The sequence below is a fragment of the Motacilla alba genome, chromosome 1A, assembly GCF_015832195.1.
Source record: "Motacilla alba alba isolate MOTALB_02 chromosome 1A, Motacilla_alba_V1.0_pri, whole genome shotgun sequence".
Classification (NCBI taxonomy): Eukaryota; Metazoa; Chordata; class Aves; order Passeriformes; family Motacillidae; genus Motacilla; species Motacilla alba.
The window spans coordinates 69,863,847-69,889,505 of record NC_052031.1 but is presented as its reverse complement, the minus strand read 5'-3'; the positions used below and the strand labels follow the sequence as shown (position 1 = coordinate 69,889,505).

The 25,659-nt window shown below is 40.0% G+C and overlaps 1 protein-coding gene across 6 annotated transcripts in view; it reads right to left on the bottom strand.

The window, feature by feature from the left end:
• Window positions 1-25,659, bottom strand: part of PIK3C2G (phosphatidylinositol-4-phosphate 3-kinase catalytic subunit type 2 gamma) — a 203,685-nt gene that overhangs the window by 45,869 nt on the left and 132,157 nt on the right. For 5 of the 6 annotated variants that reach the window (XM_038154909.1, XM_038154910.1, XM_038154913.1 and 2 more), the window contains 2 exons: window positions 11,135-11,291; window positions 6,988-7,097 (listed from right to left, as the gene is read on the bottom strand). The exons of the other annotated variant lie outside the window; for it this stretch is intronic. In XM_038154909.1, coding sequence (XP_038010837.1) covers window positions 6,988-7,097; window positions 11,135-11,291 — 267 coding nt within the window. The remainder of the gene's footprint in view (window positions 1-6,987; window positions 7,098-11,134; window positions 11,292-25,659) is intronic. 6 annotated transcript variants of the gene reach the window in all.

Below are 25,659 nucleotides of genomic sequence, written 5' to 3'. Positions count from 1 at the left end.
AAATAACACTCCAAGATAATCACAGGTCTTTGAAGAGTGAGATGCAGTACTCTTTAGGAAACACTTGCTCTCTTGAGTTCAATTGCTAATTGAATTTTAAGACCTATTAACTTCTGATGGTAATTTTTTTGTTTCCCTGCTTATTTCTACAGCTCTCTGAAGATATCCTATATCTGTTCTGATTTTATAGAACAACAACCCATTCATTTCAAATTACATGGCAGCAAACCCTCTACCAAATTTTCAGGGGGTTGCTGTGTTTCCTTTTTCTTCTTTTTACTTTTTTTTTTCTCTCCCAGTTTTGGATTATATCTAACAAGGTTACAAGGACTGACAACACCCTTAACCACCTTCATCACGCCTTGTTCGAAGCTGAGCAAACGCTCCACCTGTCATTTCAGATTAGATTTTTATTCATGAGTTTCTGTGAGAGGGTTGGAATGCGTAGGGCAATCATTTGAAATCAAGTCCATTCATTGCATTAGCCTAATTTCCACGATCTCAGATGCTCTGGCTAAAGTCTGCAGCTTCACAGATGAAACCAAACCAGAAAGAAATAGGAATATTCTACCTATAGGCATCTCCCCAGCTCACCCCCCTGAAATCCAGATTTTATTCAAAACAGTGTGTGAATTTATCATACACTAATGAGGGATAGTAAACTGAGGAAAGATGTATATATTCCTCTTCATGTAATACAAGGAAAGGTACCTCAGAATTGATTTGGTTAATTATCTTAATTATTAATTACGTGCTGCAGAAACAGACACAAACTATTTAATAAATTAAACAAATTAACACACTGATGTAAAACAAGAAAACAAATCTCCTTTCAATATATTAGTACAGAATCAATTCAGTGATGATTAACCAGGCTGCATCAGGGGCGAACTCTTCCTTTTTAACTCCTATGTGTTTAATTTAATGTGTAGCTTAAACACTTCCTAAATCACTGAGACATTAGGTTATAGAATCTCTAACTGGCCATATAATGGCACGGCAGTCAGGGAATTTGCCACATTAGTATAAGAGGCACGATAACTTTGCAGCTAAACACACTGCATTTTAATTTCCATAAAACAGGCCTCAGCTTGTAAATTAGTACTAATTCAGACATCATCACTACATATCAGAGCACCACTATTCCTTCCATGGGGCCATTAGGCTTCTAAAATACTTTTAAAACCCAGATTGCTAATCACATACTTTAGATCTAAACCAGAGCCTGGTGTTGTCATCGCTGCAGATTTTTCCTGGGAGTTATTTGAAATGATTACATCTAAAATCAAATAAGAACAGAAGTAGGAGTTGCTTTCTCCCCTCCTCTGTTTTGCCTGCATGCAGTCCTCTTTGCTAGGATAGAAATCATTGAGCAAGCCTCATTGCATGCAATCAACAAAGAATTCAAGGCCTCTTGGCTATTCTGTGTCTCCCCAGCAAGGTGGAACGACTCTTGTTGAGGCTGTGTCTCTCTGCACTTTCTTTCAAGGGCAAATTGGCTGGAGGAAACCCTGTTTCCCAAAAGCTGGTTCCTAACTAAGTATGGAGCAATGGGGTGCATCAAACCCGTGTGCCTTGTCTTGTTGAGATTTTGCAGTTTATTTTTGGCCCGGATCAGTTCAGTGACCCAGTTTATCACATTGTGGTACCTGATTCCCCTTTCTGCTGGCATTTTTAAGGTTCATCCTTAGGACCAGTGGTGGAAGTTTCTCCTTGAACTCTCCCAAATCCCCATACACCTCCTTTTCTTTAGCCACATTAAGCTTAGTAATAGTTGAAAGCAGTAAGGTCATGGGTATTCTTTGTAAAAATCCTCCTCTTTCTCCCTGGCCATTACCACCTCTGCCTTCACAAAGATGACAAAAAGTTTCTTATTTATTTGAGAGCTCTGGTAGCCCAGGAAAATTACTGCCTGATGGTCTAGAGACAGCTAAACTAAGTGAACAGTACAAAGGTTATTAAAAGCCCAGGTTAATCAGAAGAAAACTGGAAACTGTCATTAACTAGAGTAATGTTAATTAGCAGTGAATCCAAATATTGCCAACACAGTTTTCAGGGAGAAAAATGCTATTTTCCACATGACAATAACTGTTTACCATGCAGACTGGTGTCTGACCTACTTCTCAGAGAAGAAAGTTAAATATCTGGGATTATTGGAAAGTAATGACTCTCTGCTTCCCACCTGCTGAATTGACTTTGAATTTCAGATTTGGCTTCTTTCTTTCTACAGAGCTGTCAAATTACAGTATCAGGTAAAACATGAACAGACTGGCTGGCTGCTTGTGTAAAAGGAGATGGATGAGAAGTTTGGCTGATATTTTCATGAGTGACTAGTGGTAGTTTGCCACTTTAGTTTTAGGAAGCAGACACTCCTTATGGGATTTATGGACATTCTGAGGGCTGGTGCTCAGATTTTCAGGACACACCAGCCTTTATAGACAGCACACACAACCATTATTGCTGCCTAGTTATCAAGATTTTAGCCTTGGTGGATATTTCTTTATCTTTCTTGATGGTATCCTGCTTCTCATTTCCATCTAGCCCTGAAAATCATTTAGAGTATAATGAGCAAAATCTATTTTCATGGGATTCTCAGCTGTTAATGGACAGTGTTTCATTTATAGTCCACATCTCCATCCATGAATTTACCAAGCTCCATTTCAAAACAAGTTGAATAGTATGTCCCCATATTAATAGAGTTTTCCAGAACATTACTGCTTTCAGCAACAGAACTTTTATAATACAAATCCCTCAAAAAACAAATTCAAGTAGGAAGCCTGCCTCCTGTTCCTTTGGGGCACATACACCACAATCTTTACAAACTACCTGAACATCACTGAAGTAAAGATTGTGTTGTAGTTTGGTCCATTCCCATTCAGATGCCACCAACTTCCACAGTGTTTCACCTTTTTTGGAAAATTTCTTGCTGAAATACCCTGTGCCACCTGAGAAACAGACTTGACTGATCAATTTGAGATCAGCATCGTGTTTTGAAAGGAGTTACTGTGGATTGTCCAGCTTGAAGCTGCTGGCATTTGTGGTTTGGAGTGGATGTGCTTGCCCTGGGCAACGACAGATACCTAAAAAATGAGTCCATTAATAACTTAACAAAGCAGCTGACCCAAGCTGCACCCCCCTCCATCAGGCTGCTGAAGATATGCACTGTGCTCCCCTGGTAATTGTCAGATCCACCCTGCATCTCTTATTCATGGGTTTCTGTGAGTGGGTTGGATTGCACACTGCAATCAATTGAAATCAACTCCATTCATTGCATTAGGCTAACTTGATGCTCTTAAAAACCAATTTTAAATACACATCCCTGTGCAGGCACATTAAAAATGTCAGGCAGCCTGCCACACCATGCTGACATTTGAAGGCATCTGCAGAAAACCATCGAGGAAATTTATATGCAGAGGTAAGATGGGTTTCCAGCTTCTGATAAAACTGTGCTGTCGGGGGAAGAGGAAAGGAGGGAGGGGTAAGGATCAAACTGAGTTCAGGGCAGATGCTGGAGAGACAAGGATGTTTCATTTGGCAGTAGGTGCACAGGACTGCCAAGGAAACACAGAAACTCTTGTTTAACTCTCAATTGGTGCATTGTTTATCCACGATGTGAGGCTGTGACCTTCCAGAGGGCTGCGGGGCTGAACGCTGCTGCTCATCGGCTCCTAACAGGGGACTGACCCCAAGTGGGAAGGGCTGCACACAAACGACACCACAGACTGCTGCACATGACTTAAATCAAGAATGAGACCAAAGGAATCCAGTAAAACACAGCATGTTTTAGGAGCCTGAAAGGGGTCAGTACGTTACAGCCCAGACTCTGACACAACTGTTCTGCTGGCCAAAGAGGTGATGGCAAACAACAAATCAGCATCGTTCTGCCAGCAGCTTTTGTGACATCATTCATCATTTCACGCTGCTCCTGAACAACACTAGGGCCAGTGTCACTGTTATTGCTAAACCAAACTCAGAACATTGCTAAAAGCAGCCCATTTCTACAGAAATACAGAGGAACACTGTTCTCCTGTTTCCACTAGCAGAAGATTGGGAATTTTGGTAGACATGTTATAGGATTGAATCTGAAAGATTACAGTAACTACCCTGTACTTAGAAGAAGAAACACCTTTCTGTTGGCAATGTTTAACATTTCAACTCTCCTTGTTTAGAAAAGAGCTTGTAAAAAAACAATGAAGTGTTTTTGGAAGCAATTATAGAGAAAAAGGAGCTATAAATTGTGAGGGATTTGAGACCTACTAGAAGTTCTGCTAATAATCAGAACTTCCAATTTCCTTCTTTCTGAGGGCAGTTTGAAAAATAGATACAAGAATAAGCCAGAGATTGACCACGAAAAGCATGTAACTGGCTTTTTTCTCCTATCAATACTTTGTACAAGAGGGAGATAAGGAATAAAGATGATGGAGGTAACAAAAACCAAAAATCAACATATTTACATTCCTAAAGCCAGGTTGGGAAGTGTTTTTACAGAGGGACAGTCTCTGCATGGATCTGGGTATCAGGCCATCCCAAAGTCTTTCTTTTGAAAAATGCCTGAATACAATTTCCAGAAGTTAAAATCCTACAACACATGAGGCCTGATATTATCCCTATGTTCAAATGTGTTGAATGGTTAATACATTTTTTTTTTTAATTTATATAAATAATGTTCAAATGAATAGAAATTAGAAAAAAGAAAGAGAAATGAGATCCATGGAAATTCAGGAACTAATGTAAAGGGATATTCTTCTTGCAAATGAGCATATATAATAGAAATATATCTGAGGAATATTAATGAATAAAATATGCACTCAAGCAATATCTGTCTTTTCTATGTGATGCAATAATGGACAATAACAAAGCTTCAGCATTTTGAAGGAAATTGAAACAATAGCTCTGGAGTTCACAGGATGCATTTTAGGAGAAAATGCAGTTTCAAATAAGAACAGAGCCCACAGCACAGCTAATTTGTTGGAATTGAGTGGAATTTCCTCAATTTCCTTAACACCATCCCTAACAAGAAATCTAAGGGGAAGAAGGACATTTTGGCCTCTGAGTCCTACCTTCAACCTCTGTGAGCTGAACAGGATTTCCTAAGCCTAATACAAACCTCTACCAGGCAACACAGCACACCAACTCTTCCAAAATCCATATTGTTTTTAAAAATGTTAATACTGAATGGGGTTCACTTCAAGGCTCAGTTTCACACTATCAGTATGGGTCCAGTCCAGACTTGTTCCTTTCTGAAATTATTCTGAAAATGTTCTTTTCTCAAGTCACTTTATGGCCTTACTCCACATGCTGTGGCTGAGGAAGACTGCAGGTGAATTCCCACCCTGACGTCCCTAACCCTCAAAAGAAAGAGTTTGGAGATCCAGCTCTGCCCTGAACCAAATCTTCATCCTGACTCTGCCTTCAGCAATGTTGCAGTGATGCCAACCCTGACCATAACTGACCCAGCTGGAAGCTGATCCTTTCCACCTCCAGAGGGGCACCAGCTCTGAGCTTTGCATGCTACGGATGCAATTTTCACTCTGAAGACTCTGATTTTCCTGCTTGTTTTGTATATCCCAGCCCTTTTTCACTAACTAAACAAGCTGGGTATTTTACCCACGAGAGACAGATACAACCACCTGAACTAGTTGACAGAATCAAGACTTCTACAGTTTAATTAGAAACTGCATGTTTCCTATTTGAAGTGGAAATTTAAGTCTGTAATTTGGGAATATATGAAATTTTAAAGGAAAGGATAAGGTAGGAGTTGATGGTAAATGTGAAGCTGTAATTAAATTTTAAAATATAACAATCTTGCTAAGGGGCAGGAGTGAAAGCATATGAAAAAAGCAAGTGCTACAGGAAAAGGAACTTAGTGCTATGCTGGGTGGAAAGTCATGGAACAATAGTTCTGTTTGACAAGTTCTTATCCTTTTTTTTTCTCAAAGAGATGTCACCCTTAGAGTCTCTAGGTCTCTGCCCCAGTCTTCTCCAAACCTGCTGCCTTGCTTTCCTCAGATTGTAGCAGATTCTGGTGCATGGAAAGGAGACATATAAACAGCACACTCCTAATTTCCCAAATCTTTCATCAGGTCAGGGGCATCTGAGTTGCTTTCCATGTGTAGAGGGAGCCCAGGGAGCATGAATTCATAGTCCTTGGGAAATGATGGTGCTGCTCAGGGCAGACCCTGACAGGGGGATTTTGCCTCATGCTGTGCCCAGAACTGCAGTGGGTTTGCAGTTCCAGAGAAGTCTGCACTCGCTCCATCTGCAGCATCATCCCAGCATCATCCCAGCAACATCCCAGCAACATCCCAGCAACAGCTGGAATGATGTGTGCTGCAGAGCTGAAAGGTCAGGACTGAGGGTCTTAGACTCATCAGCTGCAGCTCCTCCTCATGAATCCCCAGCTATTATCATGAAAAAGTGAGAGGTTTCATTATCCTAACACAAGTGAAGCTTTAAATATATCTACATTCACACACAAGGCTTTTCTGTGATTGATCTGTTCACTGATTAAAAGCAAGAACCAGCAGTGTTTAGCAGCTGGAGAAACTATGGCTGGCAGAGGGAAAGCAACTTCTGAGACAACACAGAAGGTCAAAAGAGGAAGAGAAAAAGGAACAAAATGCAGAAATTGAAGGCTCTCACTTAGACTATTAACAGGTTGAACCTCTTTAAGCAGTCCAAACCCGTCTGCATGTAGCTGCTGCATTTAAAAACAGACAAAACTCTAGATACAAATCAGGATGGTTTCACCATGAAAGGCTAAGAAATCTCCAGGCACTGAGTGGCTTGTTACAAGTGTACCACAAATGCACAAGTGTTTCTTCCAGAAATTTGAGGAAACATGCATAAGGAATGACTTTTTAAAAGTAAACACGTGAAGATAAATTATCCTTTTGTGTAATTTCCCTGATTAAGCTTTTTAACATAAGAGAAAAATTGCTCCATGCCTGAAGAAGACGAGGTCTCTGGGAAATATTCTGGATTTACCTTGTAAAGTAGCTTGTAGCCTGGAGATCTGAGTCCTGAGGACGGAGGTTATCATACACATATTTCAGATCCTGGATGCTGCTCAGCTCAGGCAATCCTGCATGCAGCATCTAAATGGGAAGTAATATTAGATCATTAGTCCACTATTCTCTTGAAAAGAAATTTTAATGAAATGGGCCTAAGTGAGAGAAGAATGTTTTAGTGTAAAACCTTTCTTGTAAAGCAGTTTTGCTGATCTGAAAAGTGGTTCTGATGCTAGGGCAATGCCTGGAATAATAAAGTGAATATACTGCATTGTAAACCTTCACACTGAGGCACCCGAAGGAGGCATGGGTCAGAATCAATGATCCATTGTAGTTATTTATTTTCTCTCCTGACACCATGACCTCAAGGTGTGCATGGCTAAGCCTCCTTCAGATCCTTCTAATGGAGATAAAGGGAAGGTGACCAAATTCAGCCACCTGAACAAGAGTATCCACATTTCTGTGGTTGTCCTAGCCCTAATTCAATTTAGCACAACCTCACCCTCTCATTTGTAACTCCTGGTTCCACCAGCACTGCTCTGGGCTCCTCCTGCAAAGGGATCACAGATTCACTTCCTTTACACTCACAGGAGGGATGCCTCAGGTTTCAGATATTTTGTTTTTCAGATTCTGTGCTGCTTTAGTGGGTGGGTCTGGGCTTCACATCAGGGGATGGTGAGCTCTCTGTACAGAGCAGGGAGACAAAACAATTCCTGCTCCAGCTGGGCACCAAGGACAAATGATCCAAATCTCAGCCCAGGAGCACAAACAGCGTGGGCTGGAGAGAGACAAACAAGCAGGGTGGGAGTGCCTGGGCTAAAGCTGGAACGGGACAATGAACTCCAATATGCAAATGGGCCAAAACTTATAAAAGTGTGAGACCCCGTGACCTGCTGTCCATTTTGTGGCCAGTTTAGGTTATGCTGCCCAAGATAGATCTCTTTGAGGCTTCTTAATTAATCCCTGCTTTATTCTTTAGCTCTGTCTAGTCTCTGTTCCAGGTCAGCCTTCACAAGGAATCAGGAGAAGAGCTGCTTCAGACATTGATTCATGGCAGGAGCCTGAGTGGGCAGTGAGGGCTGCCTCTGGAGCAGGTATCATCCTCCATGGATGAGGGACAGAGCTGTTCTAGTCAGCCAGATTAGATTCAAAAACCAAATAATACCAATATTCCCCTTGCAAAAGAAAAACCTGAGGAGATTAGACAGCTCAGTGTGTCCAATTGCCCATGCAGCTCTCTGCAGGCATTTACAAATGTCAACAACAACAATAAAATTTACTCACTTCAAAAGCTACTGATTTTTCTCTGCAATCACAGCAAGTTGGGAGGGATGCTTTTTTTTTTTGTGTGCAATGCAGAAAAACATCACTCCTTCAGATTGCTCAGATGGAAATGTATCTGAATTTGCAGTCACTACTGTGTATTTTCCATTGATATTTGTGTCTAACTCAGACAGAAAGACCCACTGAGTTTTTCCAGGAGCAGCAAAGAAAAAAGGAAGCACTGATTTTATTTTAAGGTTATTCCTTCAAACATTCTCAACATTTGTACATTTTCTTTTTGGCATTATGAGGAAAATCTTCCTCAGTCCATTCCAAGCTGCCACTGGACAGTTAGACTGCTGTCTTCACAGAGTTTTGACTGGCAAGGAACAGAGAGACAGAAAGCTCTGTGAGGTGAATTAAAGTGGATTGGCAGCAGGGGCAATAACAATATTCAGCATTGAAGGACACACAGTGCTATTTATCAATATACCTTCAACCCATTTATAAAAGATGAGAACAACTTCTGCCCCCTATGGATTAAAACAAATAAAATAAAAAGGTTGTTGCATAGGCAGATTAAGCTCCTTGCCCTTCACCAGAAAAGGGAGTGATAAAGTTCCTTTTAATACCTTCCTATATGAAAGAATCATTATTAAAGTAATTGAGTTTGTACTTTAAACTAGTCAGAAGGTGTTTGTGTCCTGCCTTGACCCTCTTTGTAATAGTTCACATCAAATCTTTGATGAGAGCAAAGCTGATGAACTACAGGCATTTACACAGCTGAACTCTGCCAGAAGACTCTTGGGTCTCCCACAGATGTTTCTGCTTTTGAATGTGATGGAAACTTCATGGATTATTTCTTACTCCCAGTAGCAAACTCCAGTACAGCTTTAGAAACATGCTGCTCACCACCAAGAAATAACATTAATTCCCAAACTGGGCCAAAAATCCCTCAATTTGTTCCTAATCATGTTTGCTCTAAACCACTAATTGTCACTGATCACCCAGGGTACAGTTTACTATTCTGTGAATATTCTGTGCATTCAGTGTAATATTCTATGAAGTACTCTGTTTTTTAATCTTATTTTAATTTTTTTTTAAACTATGCTTTACAAATAGCATCTGGGAAAGCAGAATGTGGGGGTAGAATTAAAGATTAATGATTCAGGTTTCCAAACAGGGAGAGAAATCTCAGACTTTCACTGATACAAATAAGCAGTGATTAGTTTATCTTACCCCTCCATGACGACACCTGAAATTCTGTATGGAAATGAATTCTAAGTGGAACATCACAGTCTATTTATTTTTTTTTTCCAGGAATGACCCATGGAACTGAAACATTTTGATTTTTACAGTTTCTGACCAACACCCCACTTCAAGTGCAGAAATAGGCTCACCTTTCCAAATATTACTGGCAAAATCGAGGTGCTCCCAAAATGGTCTTGTTTGTTTAACTCCTTTTGCTATGAAGAGCTCGTGGATGGGGTGTGAGTGTGCTGCCAGTTATTTCTCAATTAGCTGCAACACAACTGACTGAGCTGCAGCCCACTGACAAATATTAAGACACATCTGGAAGCTGACTTTTAGCTCAGCTCTCTTATGTCTGCTACAAGACCAGCAGAAACAAAAGATGCAGCGTGTCCTGAATACAGACAAACCTGAGCTTGGGCCAGGCAGAGAGAGTTATTTCAGAGTGCTGCTAGGAGCATTTTAGGCAACCTGTTCAGAAATGCAGGGATTACTGCTGTGGATGAGAGGACAGGCTAATCCTGAGCTTTCCAGAGGCTCTAACTTGGACAGGATCTCCTCCAAGCCCACCCAGCTCTGCTTCCAGAGGAAAGTTGTGCTTTAAGATGGGAATGCAGTTTTGTTGCACCTTTGGGGCTACTAAGCAGCAAGTTCAAGAGATCTGGAGCAATCCTTCCTGCTCCATGGTGGGGATCTCTCACAGAATCACTGCATCAGAATCCCTGGACAAGATGGAAGAAGCCAGAGGAGAGATCCCTTCAGTTTCTGTCTCCCACCCCCACTGCACAAGTTGGAGATGATAAAGTGGAGTTTACAGAGCAACTTTTTGGCTGTACCCCAATCTCAGCAGCTCTGTTTATAAGCCATGTAGGCTTTTTCATGCACAGACCACTCCCTTAGGTTGTGGGGCCCTGTACATAAATTTTGGATTGATATCTTAGCCAAGCATCTTAGCAAATATTAGTTGATGTAATATTCTCGTCGTAGCCATGAAGGGGAAAATCATTAACCTTTCCCACACAAGTAAATAGAGGCATAAATCAGACATGGAACTTGCCACAGCACATGAATCAGTGGGAATACTTACAGACAAAAACTCCTTTAAAAATCTATACAAAAGCATTTTAAAGCCTGTGTCAATATGGGTACTGCTCTTTCTTTCCTGTGTTTGCCATCCTAGGAAGGGACTGTGGAAATGTGCAACCCCCCCATTGTAAAGGCATCACTAACTACTGTCATATCACCCACCCTGTGAAATACTTAGCTTACTTTGTCTTGTAAACATGAACAGGGATGGGAAACGAAGATCTAGGAAAAGGGCTCAGTGAAATTCCCGAATGCAAAACTTTTACCCAGCTTCTTTTGCAGTTTTCTGCTATTTTGTAAAAAAAACCCCAATGCATTATAAAATAGAAGAAGCACCTAGCAGCTTAGTTTTCCTTTTCTCAGAAATTATTACTGAAAGTGAACAGCTTCTCTGCACAGGAAACACAGCTCCTGTGCACCTGATACCTCTTCAAATCAAATCTACTGGAGGCAGCAGAGAGGTGGTGAAAGGGAAGAGAACCCCAGAGGAAATGGATTTTTGGTTTCATCCTCGAGCTCCTTACCATCTCTAGCAGGTTCAGGAGTAGCTGGCTGTGTTTCCTGACTATGTTATAAGCTCGACAACAAAGCTCCACAAACTCCTGGAAACGCTGGGGGTTTTTGCCCCCCTCTGTTATGAAATACTCCATCTCTGATGTGAAGATGAAGGGAGCTCTGTCCCTGGAAAAAGAGAACAATCACCTGAGAAAATTCACCCAAAGTAGCTAATCATGCAAGACAGTTCATACTTGTAACTCATTATTCACATTTGTGTTTTTCAGTATTACCTTCCTCGTTATTTCATCTCTCCCTTTCTCAGGGTGGAAGTCTCTATTGCTCTAAGTGGGAGAGAGATAAGTTTGACAGCAAGAGTTTCTGAGTGAGAAATTCAACAACTGAACAAGTGTTTTCTTCTGGCTCTTCTTTGCTTTTCTTTTTAAACCCTCATTGCTTTAATTTCTTGACTCCATCCTGAAAGCGAATCTGGAAACAAGTTCTCTCTTGGTCTTGAAATATTTAAAAGCTGTTCTCAAAGAGGCTGGGTTATAAATATCAACTTCCTACTAGGCAAAAAGGGAATTTAAGAAAAAAACCCCTACACCTCCACAATCCAACAAGAAGAAGAAAACCCCAAGGTATGATGCTATCATTAAATATGCTCCATTCTGAAGAGATATTTCTGACTCAAGTTCAAAGGGAATATAAATACATTGTCTTGTTTTCCTTACAGTTACTCTGTGTTCACCCTTGGGTAAATAAGGTGCAGAATCTGACAACATGGCTTGCCTTTTTTCCTTATCACCAGCACAGTTTGTGGCCACGGCATGCTATTGCAGAAGAAAACAGATTATCCAGGCTTCTCCTCACAATCCTATCATTCAATAGTTGCAGAAAGGCCTGATAAACTGCATCCTCACACAGAAAAACCTACTGCAGTGATTTACTCATCCCAACTGTGTACACAGAACCGTGTAAACACATCAGAGGGCTCTATTCCAAGGCAATATACAGCGTGTTAACCCTTAATTCAAAATAAACTTGAATAAACTCAGTGTTCTTGCTAAGTTCAAATGCAGAAATAAATTCCAGGATGTCTATTTCTTGCTAAAGCCTCAAACATGGGCTGAGTCAACCCATTGCTTCCTGATGCATTCATAAATGAGACAGATGAGCCTTCCTGGGAGTTTTCCTCATCTTCCCATAAAAGTGTCTGCCTTACTTTAGTTCAGAGAGAAAAACAAGTTGTCATGAGATTATAGGCTACAGCTGGAAGTTTAAGTCACAACAAATGCTCAGGTGGCCTTCCCACTTTGATGTTTGGAAAGGCTTCCATGGCAGCCAACACTGAATCCACATCTCCCAGGGTTGTCTTTCACCTCCAAGCAGTGCAGGCCACTAGGGTGGTTTAAAAAAATAAATAAAATTATAAAAAAATGAAATTAGCAAATTACTGCTAGGCATGATGAAGGTCCACAATAAAAATTCTTACCCGACACATTTTTGTGTGTGATGTAAGATGTGAGCCCACATTTGGAGGGTTATGTTAAAGTGTGACTGTTACACAGTTATTCTGTAGTTTTGTGCTGTAGATCTCCAAGAACTACAAACTTAGTCTGTTACTGATTTCTGAGAGTTCAGGTTTGCCCAGAACCTTCTTTCACTCATTCATTCATCCATCTCTTATCTTATTCTTTATCAGTTGTATTTAAATACATTCAATATTATATTAATAATATACAATATATTAATAATATATAATATAAATACATTAATACAAATACATTAATATAAAATATAGAACATAAATAAATATATTATTTAATATACTTATGTTTATTTAACATAAATATATTAAGTAATAAGTATTAATATATTTCTGTTTATTTAACATAACTATATTAAATAATAAGTATTATTAAAATAGACATTAAGTATTAAATGAATTGATACAATTAGAATAATGAAGTTCACTTTGTTGAAGCCCATAGGAAAAAAAGAGAGAGATAGAGAATAATATCTATGTTAACATTTTGATGTATATGTTGATAGAAGGCCAATCTAAATCCTGATTTGAAAGCATTTTAGCATATCAAGAATGTCTAAATCCCAAATTTAGATAAAATATTCCAAGTCAAAAAACTACCACTACAGATATGCTGCATTTTGTTCAAAATTCCTATTTGATTTCTGATGTCCAACTGCATTGAGACACAAAAAAAAATCCTGTTTTACACCAGGAAAACACAGTCCTTTCTGAGCTAGTCCAAGTCTCCCACACTGAGCCACTTGAGCTGAAAATAGATCCTGCAATCAGAAATTACTTTACTGGAAGAAATACAGTGTTTAACATTGCTGGGTTGGGCTCTGGGCCAATGTCCCCATAATGTAATGACTGCAACATTAATCATTTCTCTTACTGTTGTTGCTAAAGGATCTGTGTGAATACATGACTGATATTTTAATATTTGTATTATTTATAAATTAATTTTACTTATGGGATGAGCGAAATCAATTTTACAAGGTTCTTAAATTTCTCAGTATCTTTTTAAAAATCTTTGTATTTCTCAGTATGTGTTTTACAACATATTCAGTTCTAGGGCATTAGGCCAGTCCTCCTCTGTCAACATGCAATAAATGATGTAGGAATTAGATTTCTCCAGCTCTGTTTAAGGTCTTTTGATATCAGAGCCTCTCCCACAAGTTAAACCCTGCAAAACCTGGATGCTGAAGCTCCAGAGAATAAGCTGGCTGCTCACAAAGGGAACACTTTGCAATGTAAATTAAAAAATAAATAAAAAAAAATAGAATATGGGAAAACTTAGAAAATGGGAAACAAGACCCACTAGGAGGAACAAGACAGCCATTTCTCACAACAGCATTACAAAATAAAGTTTCAGTGGGAAGAGTCACTTACTCCCTGAACAGAACATAAAGGATTCTGGAAAACCAATTGACAGGATGAATGTCTGTGCACAGATGTAAAATGTTCCTTGCTGCTACCACAAACTCCTTTGGATAATAATAAAGCAGAAGGGAAAATTCTCCAGCAAAATTACAAACAGCCAAGTCCAGTCGCTGTCCATCATGACTGGAAAATTTACATCAGCTAACAGAGGCTGTTTCAGCCTGCAGAAGGAGAAAAGCAATGAGTGCCCTGTTGCATGTACCAAACCCTGTGCAAAGGAACCTCACCCTGGTGCAGTTCTGAATTTCTGTATTTAAATCAGGACACCTTTAACAGGCAGCCTTTCCTGGGGCAGACTGCCAAGATCATATTCCATTTTGTCTTTTATTTAGAATATAAGCAGTTCATCCCAAAGGCTTGGTAACAACAGCCTTCACCTGGACCTCTGTCTATCACACAGCTTGCTCACATGGACTTATCTAAAAGTTACAAACATTAAATCCTTCTTACCCAAAGCACCCTCAAGATCACAGCTAAGCCTACAATACTTTACACGCATGTTTGATGGCCAATGACTGCATAACAGCCAATGGGACAAGAGTCCCCTGGCCTAAAATCTGCATTGATACAACTTGCTGCCTCCATCAAACTGAAGAAATGCCTGGCATCATTTAAAAAAACTGCTGTGATGAAGTACTTCCAGGTAAAAGCCTTTCACCATATCTCTGTAGACCAAAAGCCTTTTTTTTTCTTATTTATGGTGTGCTAAAGAAACATGGAATTGAAGCATTGTTGAAAGACCTCTATGTGTCATCATAATGTCTGGTACCATTATTTTCAGGAAAGAAAAGCCTCACTGAGAGAGGTGGCATGGCTTGAGATTGACCAAAGATGTACAGCCAATAAAGCCCCCAAAATCATAAAAGCTACCTTATCACACCTTGCCTACTCTTTTCTTTCCTTTTTACTTTTCCCCTCCACTAAAGCCCTAGATGAGATTAATGAACCCTTTGGTTTTAGAGTAGAAATCAGTCAAGAAGGCAATACTCCTGTTTATGACAGAATCTGATTGCAGTCCTGGACTTTAAAGACTTTACTAGGGCTGTGACAAAAGAGTTTACTCTTTTGCCATTCAGTGAGAAACAAGGCTAACTCATGGGAGGTTTATTCCTTTTTTTTTGCTTTTTTTTTTCCTTTTCTTTTAGAGATTTAAGATTTTCATGGGAATGTTTTTTGCAGTTCCTCTGGAGATTATGAATGTTTGGATGATAAATCATGAGAGGGGGGGAAAAAAGAAAGGAAACCTCAAGGAAATGAAGAGATCATCACACAAAAATAAACTTGGTCTGGGGTGATGGGAACATCTGCTGGGATTTCACTGTGGGCTGGAGTTATGCTGCATTCCAAGAAAACCAGTAAGAGCATCAGGATTTGATAGGAAACACTAGATATAATCTGATTAACAAAGCTTGTAAGGCCAACAATGGTTTTACTTTTTCCTAGTCTGAATCTCATGGTACAGAACATTCAAGAATGATACACTGACTTCTTTTTATATTAAGCAGGAAAAACACATGAGATAACCAACAACAGAGGACCTTTGCTCTGCTCCAATCTAAGCTTCCCAACAGTGCACTCATGGAAAAGTCCAAGTCACACTCATTAACGTAATGAGATAAATCTGCTGTAGTCCAAGCTTTCACATGGACGGTGTGTGAGAAACCACACGGAACTCTTTGCAATTTAAAAATCAGCTGCAAAACCCCCCATGTATTCCCTGACCGCTTTAAAATAATTTTGTCTGAGTCAAAAGTAACTGATAATATTCAGCATGACTACGTGGAATTTAGATGTATCCAATAAAACAGGAAAAGCTTTTAGGGAGCGCTTGACTGCTGACATCCTTTGCAGCAAAAGCCGAAAGCTTATTGAAGAACACAAAATAAATGAACATGAGAGCTTATTTCTCTAAAGCCAAGTGCAAATATTTAATCATAGTAATCATAGACATTTGTAGACACAGTAAGAAGCCATAATCAATGGCACTCCTTTCATATATTAAATAATGAAACAGGGAACAAACACACAACAAAATTCATCACCAGCAAACAAAGATATATGCCTGGGCCACAAGAGATGCTCCATTTTTCTTTTTATCAGGACAAGATCATAAACATGCTTCTGGCATTCTTATTTAGCCTATTCTCAAAGATTTTTATGATAGTCTTCTTCTCCAACCTCCCTATCAAATTTCTGTTTCAGGATGTCCCCTCACAGCATTTTTTCCCCTAATGCCTAATCTAACTCTTGCTGTGCTTTCATCTTATTAATTCTTGCTCTTTCCTGAGGGAACATGAAGATCCCATCTTCCTTACAGCAGCCTCTAAAGTATTTGCAGACTATTACCATTTCTCTCCTCAATCTTTTGCAGACAACTGCTTTTACCTTTTTTCACAAGTCTTGTATTTCAGTTGTCCAACGATTTTAATTGGTTTTTTCCTGGACTCCTTGTAATTTCCCTGGGCTCCTTATCTCCATTTTTCTAAAAGTAAAATGTTACAAATATTCCAGGGGAAGCTTTCCCTGGAAGTGCAAAGTGAAACAAAAGGATTATTTCAAATTTCAAGCTTTTCTATCCAATATCTTATCCACTCTTATTTGGATGTGGTAAAACTCTCAGATCCTTTCTAAAAAGCTGCTAATCCAAACTTTCACTACAACCAAAACCTTGCACAAAGGGCCTCTACCAAAAAAAATGAAAAACCACATTCTCTATCCCATCATAATGGTACTAATGAAAATATTGAAATATGAAGATGTTCCACTTAGTATTTATTAGTTCATACCCTGACAGACCTTGAAAGATGTCACTAAACTGGAGTAAGTCACCAACATTGTGGTGGCACTTGCTTGTGAGGAGAGGCTGAGGAACATGGGCTTGTTCAGCCAGGAGATAAAAGGTTTTCAAGAGGCCAAAGGGGATTTTCTTGGATCTACAGGAGGCTCTAAAACAGATGGATCCAGGCAAAAGTAAGAGAGGAAACTAAACCAGCTGAAGTTCTGACTTGCCATTAAAAAATTTAAAAAAATATCCTCACTATGAGAAAAAATAAATATTGAAACAGGTTGCCTTGGAAGATTACCCTGGTAAGTTTTAAGATTTAAGTGGACACAGCCTTGGGTAAACTGGTCTGAATTTAGTACTGACCTCATTCCCATAACACTGAAAGATTTCTCAGTGCCCTGAGCACCCTTGGCTTAAGTAACCTACATGTCCTGGGCAATTAAAACTTGCATCTAATATTTTTTTACCTACATTCTTAAACTAAATTATCAGGCCTATACCAGGTTACATGGTTTTAACTCCACATTGTGCCATTTCTGCTGCTGTTTGAGATATCTACCACAGGAAAAGATTTCAAACTACAAATTGGAAGTCTCAATTCTGATTGCAGTTTTACCCACAGTATTTTTTATATTATATATTTTAATAGTATATATATTTCATATAGTTGATCTATATTTCATATTTTATATATATAATGTATACCTTTAGAAGCAAAAACATTAAACTAGAAAGTATTTTCCTGAATTCCTTAGGTAGACAGTTCTTACACTATTATGGCCTTATTTATTCATTAAGTTAATTATTCTTTTATGTGTATCAAGTTAGATAATATTAATTTTTACTATCACAGCCTCAAATCACTGTGTTGACCATACCCACTATTTTTATCAGCCATAAAAGAAGCATTCCACACATTGGACTATCCTGTGCTGCAAGATGTATGTGTTCCTGTCAGTAACTGAATTGGTGACATTGAGGTTTAATCACGTTTAATGGATATAAAGGAAAACAAGCTGTAATCCTCACCTCAGCTAAGGGTTCTGGTTGATTTTTCTGCTAATATCGAGTCTCCCTCTGTAAACTGAGTCAGAGCAGATATTCATTTGTGCCTCTCTGCCTGTACAGAGTGCAAGGGAATCTGACTTTACTAAAATCCCTTTCTCTGTGGGCCAGTGGAAACTGGTGAGTGGATAAATCCCAGAGATTTGATCCCACCTGGTCCTGTAGGATTGCTGTGCTGATAGCACGTGGCACAGTTAGACAGCCACAACACACAGAGAGTCACCATACAGTATCAGAAAGCTTCACCCCACACACAGTAACACCATACCTCATCAGAAGGCTGCAGCATCTGCCCTCCTTGTCCTGCAGCCCAGCCTTTTCTCCCCTGCTGTCAATGCCCTGCACCTGTGTGCCCTCTGCTCAGGGCCCTGGGCACTCCATGGCTCGTTCCCCTCAGTGCTGCTCACCTGTGCTGCCCAGCTGGAGCCCGTTAGGGATGAGCTGGGCACAGCCACCCCAATCTCCACACACTCTGTGCCCACCTTCTCTGTGCCCCCAGGAGTGGCTCCAGGCTGCACTGGGACCTGTCCAGCTCCTCCTGCCCAGCCAGTCCATGCTCCACATCCCAGCTAGAGCCAGCAGCAGGTCAGCCCAGGGACACCCTGGGAAGCACCTTCATGGCTTTCACCTCTAGAGCAGACTTGTGGCACCAATCTCCAAATTTAACACTGGAACTTGTAAGAACTTGGATCACTTGTAAGAATAATTGCACAACTCGGCACACATTTGTAAATCAAGAAAGAAGAAGAAATATTTAAAGAGTCACAAGTCAAGCAATAGTTACTAAAGCTGGCATAATAAGCAAGCCTGCCTGTGGAAACATCAGGAAATATCCAGATTTAACATCAGATTTAATATCCAGAAAGAACCCTGTCATATGCCCCACTCCCAATCACCACAAACTGTGCCTCCAAGTACAGGTGACAGGGCAGGTGACAGCTCAGCTCACCACAGTCACAGCTCCTAGGACAAACCCAGTTTTTGCAGTGTGCCGCCACAGGGACCCATCTGAAACCCTCCCCTGGAGCAGGGAAGGTGGCAAGGCTCATCATGGGAACACAGAAAATAGCTGGAGGCACCTCTGGATGGATTTCAGTGCAATCCTCAGCTCTGCCACAGCCTGAGCACAGAATTTATTCACCCAGGCCACAGAATTTCCACCATTCCCTGCAGTTAGCTGGAAGATTCCTGAAAAGATCCTCCCTGGAAGAAGATCTGCTCTGCTTTAGGAACATGTCTTGAATAGTTTCAGACATTGTCCTGCTGCCAACACTGACTGGTGAGGAAGCACCTCTGTCCTTTGAGCTGGGCTCCTCCGTTCTGACAGACACAGCTGAAGCAGCCTGCAAAACAACATCCAGGTGGAGCTCAATCCTTTCCACACTTCCCCTCCAATACCCACGCTTGCCAGTGCTCAGTGCAGCATTCCCAGTGCCTTATATCCCATTTTCTAGGACTAGCCCATCTTCTGTGTTTGCTGGAGTTTATTGCTGACCCTATTGATGAACCACTTAGGAGTTAATTCACAAGGAGACTGCAGCAATTCCTCTTGTTAACAGAGATTGTTGGACAATTGCTTTTGGTGCCCTGACGGGCCCTCAGCAGTGAAAAAGATTTCAAAACTGGGACCTAAAAGGTGCCTTAAAAGAAACAGAACAAGTGGGAACAGAACAGAAGGCCCACACGTGGAATATTCAGCTCACAGGCCTTTTCAGTATGAGATGGATATTTGGAAAACACAGTAATAGATGGTTGCAGGGCATTTGTATATCTACCAGGCAAAATAGAGAAATAAACCAGTGGTGAAGAAATTGAATTGCAAAGAAATTCCTTGGGGCAGGGGATGAAATCCTACATGAATTAAATACATCAGCATGCTTTCCAGTTGAGGATGAAGGACAAAGGCATAGTGTGCAGAACAAACAAAAAAAAAAAAAAAAGAAAAGAAAAGAAAAGAAAAGAAAAGAAAAAGACCAAGAAACAGAGATTAATTTGAAAGTGCTCGATGGATACTTGACTGTGTATGAGAAGAGCTTCCCCTGAATATAAATGTATGTTTGAGTGCATGTGAGAACAGCTCCTTTGGACATAAAAAAGTGTGTATAGAAAGCTTTCAGAGAAAGGGGTGATACAACACAATACTTCTGATGGGAGCAGGGAGGAGAAAATGCACATCTCTATGAAGAGTTACACTTTGAAAAGGACAGCAAATAAAACCATAATCAAAATGGATGATGACCAGGATGTTGTTTCCCCCTTTTCTTTCTGTTTTATTGTTAAACTTCCCTTCTCTGGAGCCATATCCTACAAAAAAAAAAAATCAAAAATCAAAAACAAATAATCTCAGGGTGTCTAATAGAATGAGAAGGAGAGAGGAGGGGAATTTGATAAAAAAGTCACTTAAACACCTCATGTGCAGCCAATCTCCCAAAGCAGAGGGAATTCTGCTGATGGCTCTGGAAGCATCAAGCAGCTTCTCCAGCCCACTGGATTATTAACAGGAATACCTGAGAACTCCTCCAAGAAAGTGAAGACAGGAAAGCAGTTTATGCCACTCTTGGAGTGAAGGAGAAGCCAAGAAGGATTCTGAGAGCTGCAGCAGACAAGAACTGGTTTCCAGGAAACTCAATTCAACAGGAAGGACAAGGCTACTGCATGAGCAGAACTGGATATGGTCAAATCCACACAGACTGTATGGAAAAACAGTGCCTCCCTTAATTGTCCCAGAAAAGAAGAGCAAAATAATTGGAGCTATGAAGCAGGCAGTGAACATAATTTACTCTGATTTCAAAGCATTTCAGTTGCATTTGCTCCACAAGAAGCTATTACTGAAAAAAAAAAAAACCAAAACAAAACAAAAAAAAGCAAAAAACCCCCCAAAAAACCAAAAACCAAACAAAAATAAAAAAGAAAAAAAAAGAAAAAGAAAAAGGGCAAACTAGGATCCAGGCTCAATAAAGCCAAAGACAACAGAGTGCATCTGAGCCCCCTGACTGCAGCTGGTGCTGTTCATGTGTGCTCAGACTCAGCCTGTGCTCTTGGTGTTCAGTTTGGAACAAACAGAGACACTTGACTTTCAAAAGTGATGGACTTCTTCCCTGATAAAGTCAAGCTCCTTTAGGCCTTGTCACCTTGGAGGTGATGCTGTTTCACCTACAGGTTTTTGTGCATTTTTCCCCTTCCGTTCTTTATGTGGATGGCAGAATTTAAACATCTCTATAATCTTGTTAAGATCATTTGGGCTACTAAGGTTCTTTATGTCATTAAATTAAATCTTTCCAGGGTTGCAGTCAGAGATTTTTGGAGTGTGACATACAGGAAGTGCTGAAAGTGAATAGTGGCAAAGAATTAGGAGTTGCCATTTCACAAATAACAATAAATCCAGACCTACCATGTCAGAAAAATAAATATAAACTGCAGAGAATGAATTTTTCACACTGAAAGTACCCACTAAAATCTTTCAGCATCCAATACAGGTTAGTACAAGTTTTCATGCACAAATTTAGAAAACAAAAAGTGATTATGCTTTCAAGCTTTTACTTTCAAGTTCTTTTACTTTATGTTGCTACTCTAAATAAAGTTTTTAAAAGGATAAAAAGCAAAAAGTAAAATGTGTTATTCTCAAATTCTTCGTTCTTCCCCATTTTTCCTTTTTTAAGAAGAAAAGAGAACAAATCTTGATACAATACAATCAAAAATGCAGGTAGAAGTTATTTTCCATGTCCTTATGCCAACACTCTGTTTTAGAAAGAAATACCTGAAAAGATTTTTTTTTTTAATCAGCACTTCTAGTGAGACATTAACACACATTTTAGGTTGTTAACACTAAAAATGAAATGTGTTACTTTTAAAATAAAAAGAGGCACTTCTACATTTCTATCTACTCTGATGTTCTGAATATAATAAAACATCAACCTAGGAAGAAAGTGTGGGAAACATAATTTTCCCATATTTTTGGAACTTCCCTAATAACTGGAATTTCCCAAAGGAACAGTCAGGCTGCCTGTAGTAATTAACTTTGTAGAAGAAAACCAGCTTAGCAGATTTAAATTCTGGGAAAGCCATGCCAAGAGCCAGGATTAGTTTGGCAAAGAGACAAGAGGGTCTTCTGTGATTCAGATCAGGGGAATGAAAAGGCCAGTGAGTGCTGGGGGTAATCAGGATGACTGGATTTTTTAAGGAAAAGAATGGACACTGATGTTATCAAAAGGTGGGTTTGCAGTGTGCCATGAGCTGCACCACTTGGTGTCCTGCCACCGAGTCTCTCACTGCACATCACTGACTGGAAAATGACAGACGACAGAGCTGGAAGTGACTGGTAGAGGGGAGGATGTGACTGACTGCTGAATTTTGGATTAGTTCAGTTAGCACAGGATTTAAATAAATTTCTGGCTGCTTAATTCACCGGGGAAGGAATGTTCAAAAGGAGCTGGTCAGAACTGAAAGGGGGGAAACAAAGGTGAGCAAAGCAGGGCAGGTAAAACCATGAGCCAGGCACCTTCTTCCAAAGCACTTGATCAGGACTGACCTAGTCTTGGATGACATCTGGATAACATTACACCTATTTATGTGTGAGTGGGTCTGAGATGATTACCACAGGACACTCAACAGATGAAAAATAAGGCAGTTATATGAAGAAATTAAACAAGAAATATTTCTTTGTATAGTTTGAAGTGTACCTGCAGACTTGCCCGTTTTGACTTTAGGGTCAAATGTGGAGGCTGGGCTGGAGAATGAAAGGAGCATTTTATTACTGCTAGCAGAAGGTGTCATTCAGTGTGATTAAAAAAATAGGAAGAGAAGATAATGAAATCTCATGGTTCAGTAGGAAAGTTCCCTATGGGACTATGGGAATAACTCTTCTGCCAAGCTCTCTGTTATTATGCTATTGGTTAGACAGATCATAAGTCTGCCTCCAAAACCTCTGAAATATTATCTCTAGATGATGCCTCAGGTTTTAGCTTTTATATTTTTCAGATTCTGTGCTGCTTCAGTGTGTGGGTCTGGGCTTCATGTTAAGGGATGGTGAGTTCTTCTCCCTACAGAGCAGGGAGACAAAACAATTCCTGCTCCAGCTGGGCACCAAGGACGAATGATCCAAATCTCAGCCCAGGAGCACAAACAGCGTGGGCTGGAGAGAGAAAAACAAGCAGGGTGGGAGTGCCTGGGCTAAAGCTGGAATGGGACAATGAACTGCAAGGTGCAAATGGAGCAGAGCTGAGCCAAGGGAGAGACCCCGGGAGCGCTCGTGCATTTTGGGACCATTCTGGTCCATCTTGGGTTCATTTTGGGACCATTTTGGTTCATCTTGGGGGCAGCCCTGGCTGGGCTCTTGTGCTGCCCAAGGTGGATCCATGGAGGAGATCCTTTGAATAAATCCCTGCTTTATTCTGTAACTCCATCCAGCCTCTGCTCTAGGGCAGCCTGCACAAGGCACCACAGATCCAAGGAAAAATGGGTTATTGGAATTATTTAAAGTATTGACTACACTGTGAAGGCAGATGTAGACAGAAAGTTCCTGATTCCTCTCCCCTCTCATATCAGGAAGAACTGATTTTTGATTTGAAACCAAAACTGAGCAGATTTATTGGATAACATTTAAAGATGAGGGCAGGAAGTATAGAAGTTTACTAATCCCCTTTTTATGGTCTTCACAGTCAGGAATGCAAAAGTGAGCGTGACTGGATGAATGTGTCAGCTCCACCAGGTTCTCTGGAGACTCAGATTGGGTGCGACAGAAGAGCTGCAGCCCACATGTGTGAGCCCCTGGGCTGCCAAAGCACTCCCTGCACTTCGCTCCCCTCAGAAGAAGGAATGGATGCTGCACAGGACCTATCCTCAGGAGGTTTTATGAGGAATTAGATTTTTGTAGTGGCAAAAAAAGCACTCCCTGAGAGCAGGAAATGGACAGCTGTGGGAATCAGCTTGCAAAGCTCTGTAAGGAATGATTGTTTTTATTGTATTTGCAGGGTTCCCCAGACAAGGAAGGAATGATGAATCTGATTCCATGTTCTTAGAAGGCTAATTTATTATTTTATGATACTGTATTATATTAAAGAATACTAAACTAAACTATACTAAGGAATACAGAAAGGATACAGACAGAAGGCTGAAAAGATAATAATGAAAACTCGTGACTCTTTCCAGAGGATAGACACAGCTTGGCCCTGACTGGTCATTAAGCCAAAACAATTCACATGAAACCAATGAAACAATCACCTATTGGATAAATAATCTCCAACCACATTCCAAAGCAGCAAAACACAGGAGAAGCAAAGAGATACTATTGTTTTCCTTTTTCTCTGAGGCTTCTCAGCTTCCCAGGAGAAGAATCCTGGGCAGAGGGATTTTTCCAGAAAATATGACGGTGACAGTTTTATACACTTTGGGCAGGGACCCTTCCCTGATATGCACTGATTTCTTTTTACACTCACACACAAAGAAGGTTTGTATGATGTGTGTAAACCCCAAGTGGAGGGATTTGCATCAGCTTTGCATTTTTTAAAGCTCCTGTAGAGCCCCAGAAACATATGTAAAATATCTACTGTACAATACCCCCCAAGGGCCAGCACTAGGAATTCTTAGTTTGGCAACATTCTGCTGCTGTTTTTTCAATATTATTTTAGAATATGATATTCTGGGAGTGCAAAAGAACTCAAAAATAGAACAAGAACTCAAATAAAAGTACAATATAAGAGCTGTTAAGGAAACCAGAGGCCAAAGCTGCCTCAGGACTTGCCTGAAGCACTTGTGGGAATTGTGGGAATGAGTAGATACAACTAGCATTGAGAGCTTCAAATTTTGAGAGAACCTGAATTTTGTGACCTGTAAAAATGTGATGTCCCTGCATTACAGATAACATGTTACATTCTATGAAGGTGCATACAACTAATAAGAACAATAGTCATGAATTCTGTATCACTCAAACATTAATACTGAATCTTCTTGTGGGCTTGAGGAAAACATTGATTATCTCATGGGGTCTGCAACTTGCTCTTATGTGGGAGATCCAATTTTTCTAAGGAATCATGAGGGCAGTCCATGAATGGGGGTCCTAAATGTGTGGTTTTATTCTGTAGGTTAAAAGCAACACACTGCACTGAGATATGGGAGAAGAGGATGATGTTTGTGGAAGTGATTATATTTTAAGTTTTCATAGATTTAATAAGAAGGTGTAGCATCACTGAGATGTAAAACAGTAACATTAATATCTATTTTTTATTATTGCTACTACACCATTTAAATTTGGTGGTTGTGTCCCCTCTCATATTTCCTTCATCCTGCTGTTCACTCAACTAGGAAATTTTTTGTTTATGTAAAATTACCACTCAAGGAAATTCCTGCTAGGTTCCAACAGGAGTTTTGTTGGGGAGAAGGATGCAGCACTTGACAAGGAGTGTGCATGAGTATGTTTTTATTACTCTACTCTGCTTTATTCTTTCCACAGCAAATAAGGAGGATTAAGAGTGCATATCTTGAATGATGGATGATGATTCTAAGCACTGCAACTAAATCTTTTGACTGCTTGACTTAGAAGTACTTATTATCCTCATCAGCTTCCCTCATATCAATACTCCCATGCTGTTATGTCTGTCTAACACACTGAGATAGTCTGGAGCAGGAAAAGACTAGCTTAACAACAACAACAAAAAATAAAATAAATTAAGAAAATTAGCTCAGACTTAATTTTGATACTTGTTCTGGAAGTTTTCAGAAAACATACATGAAAGACA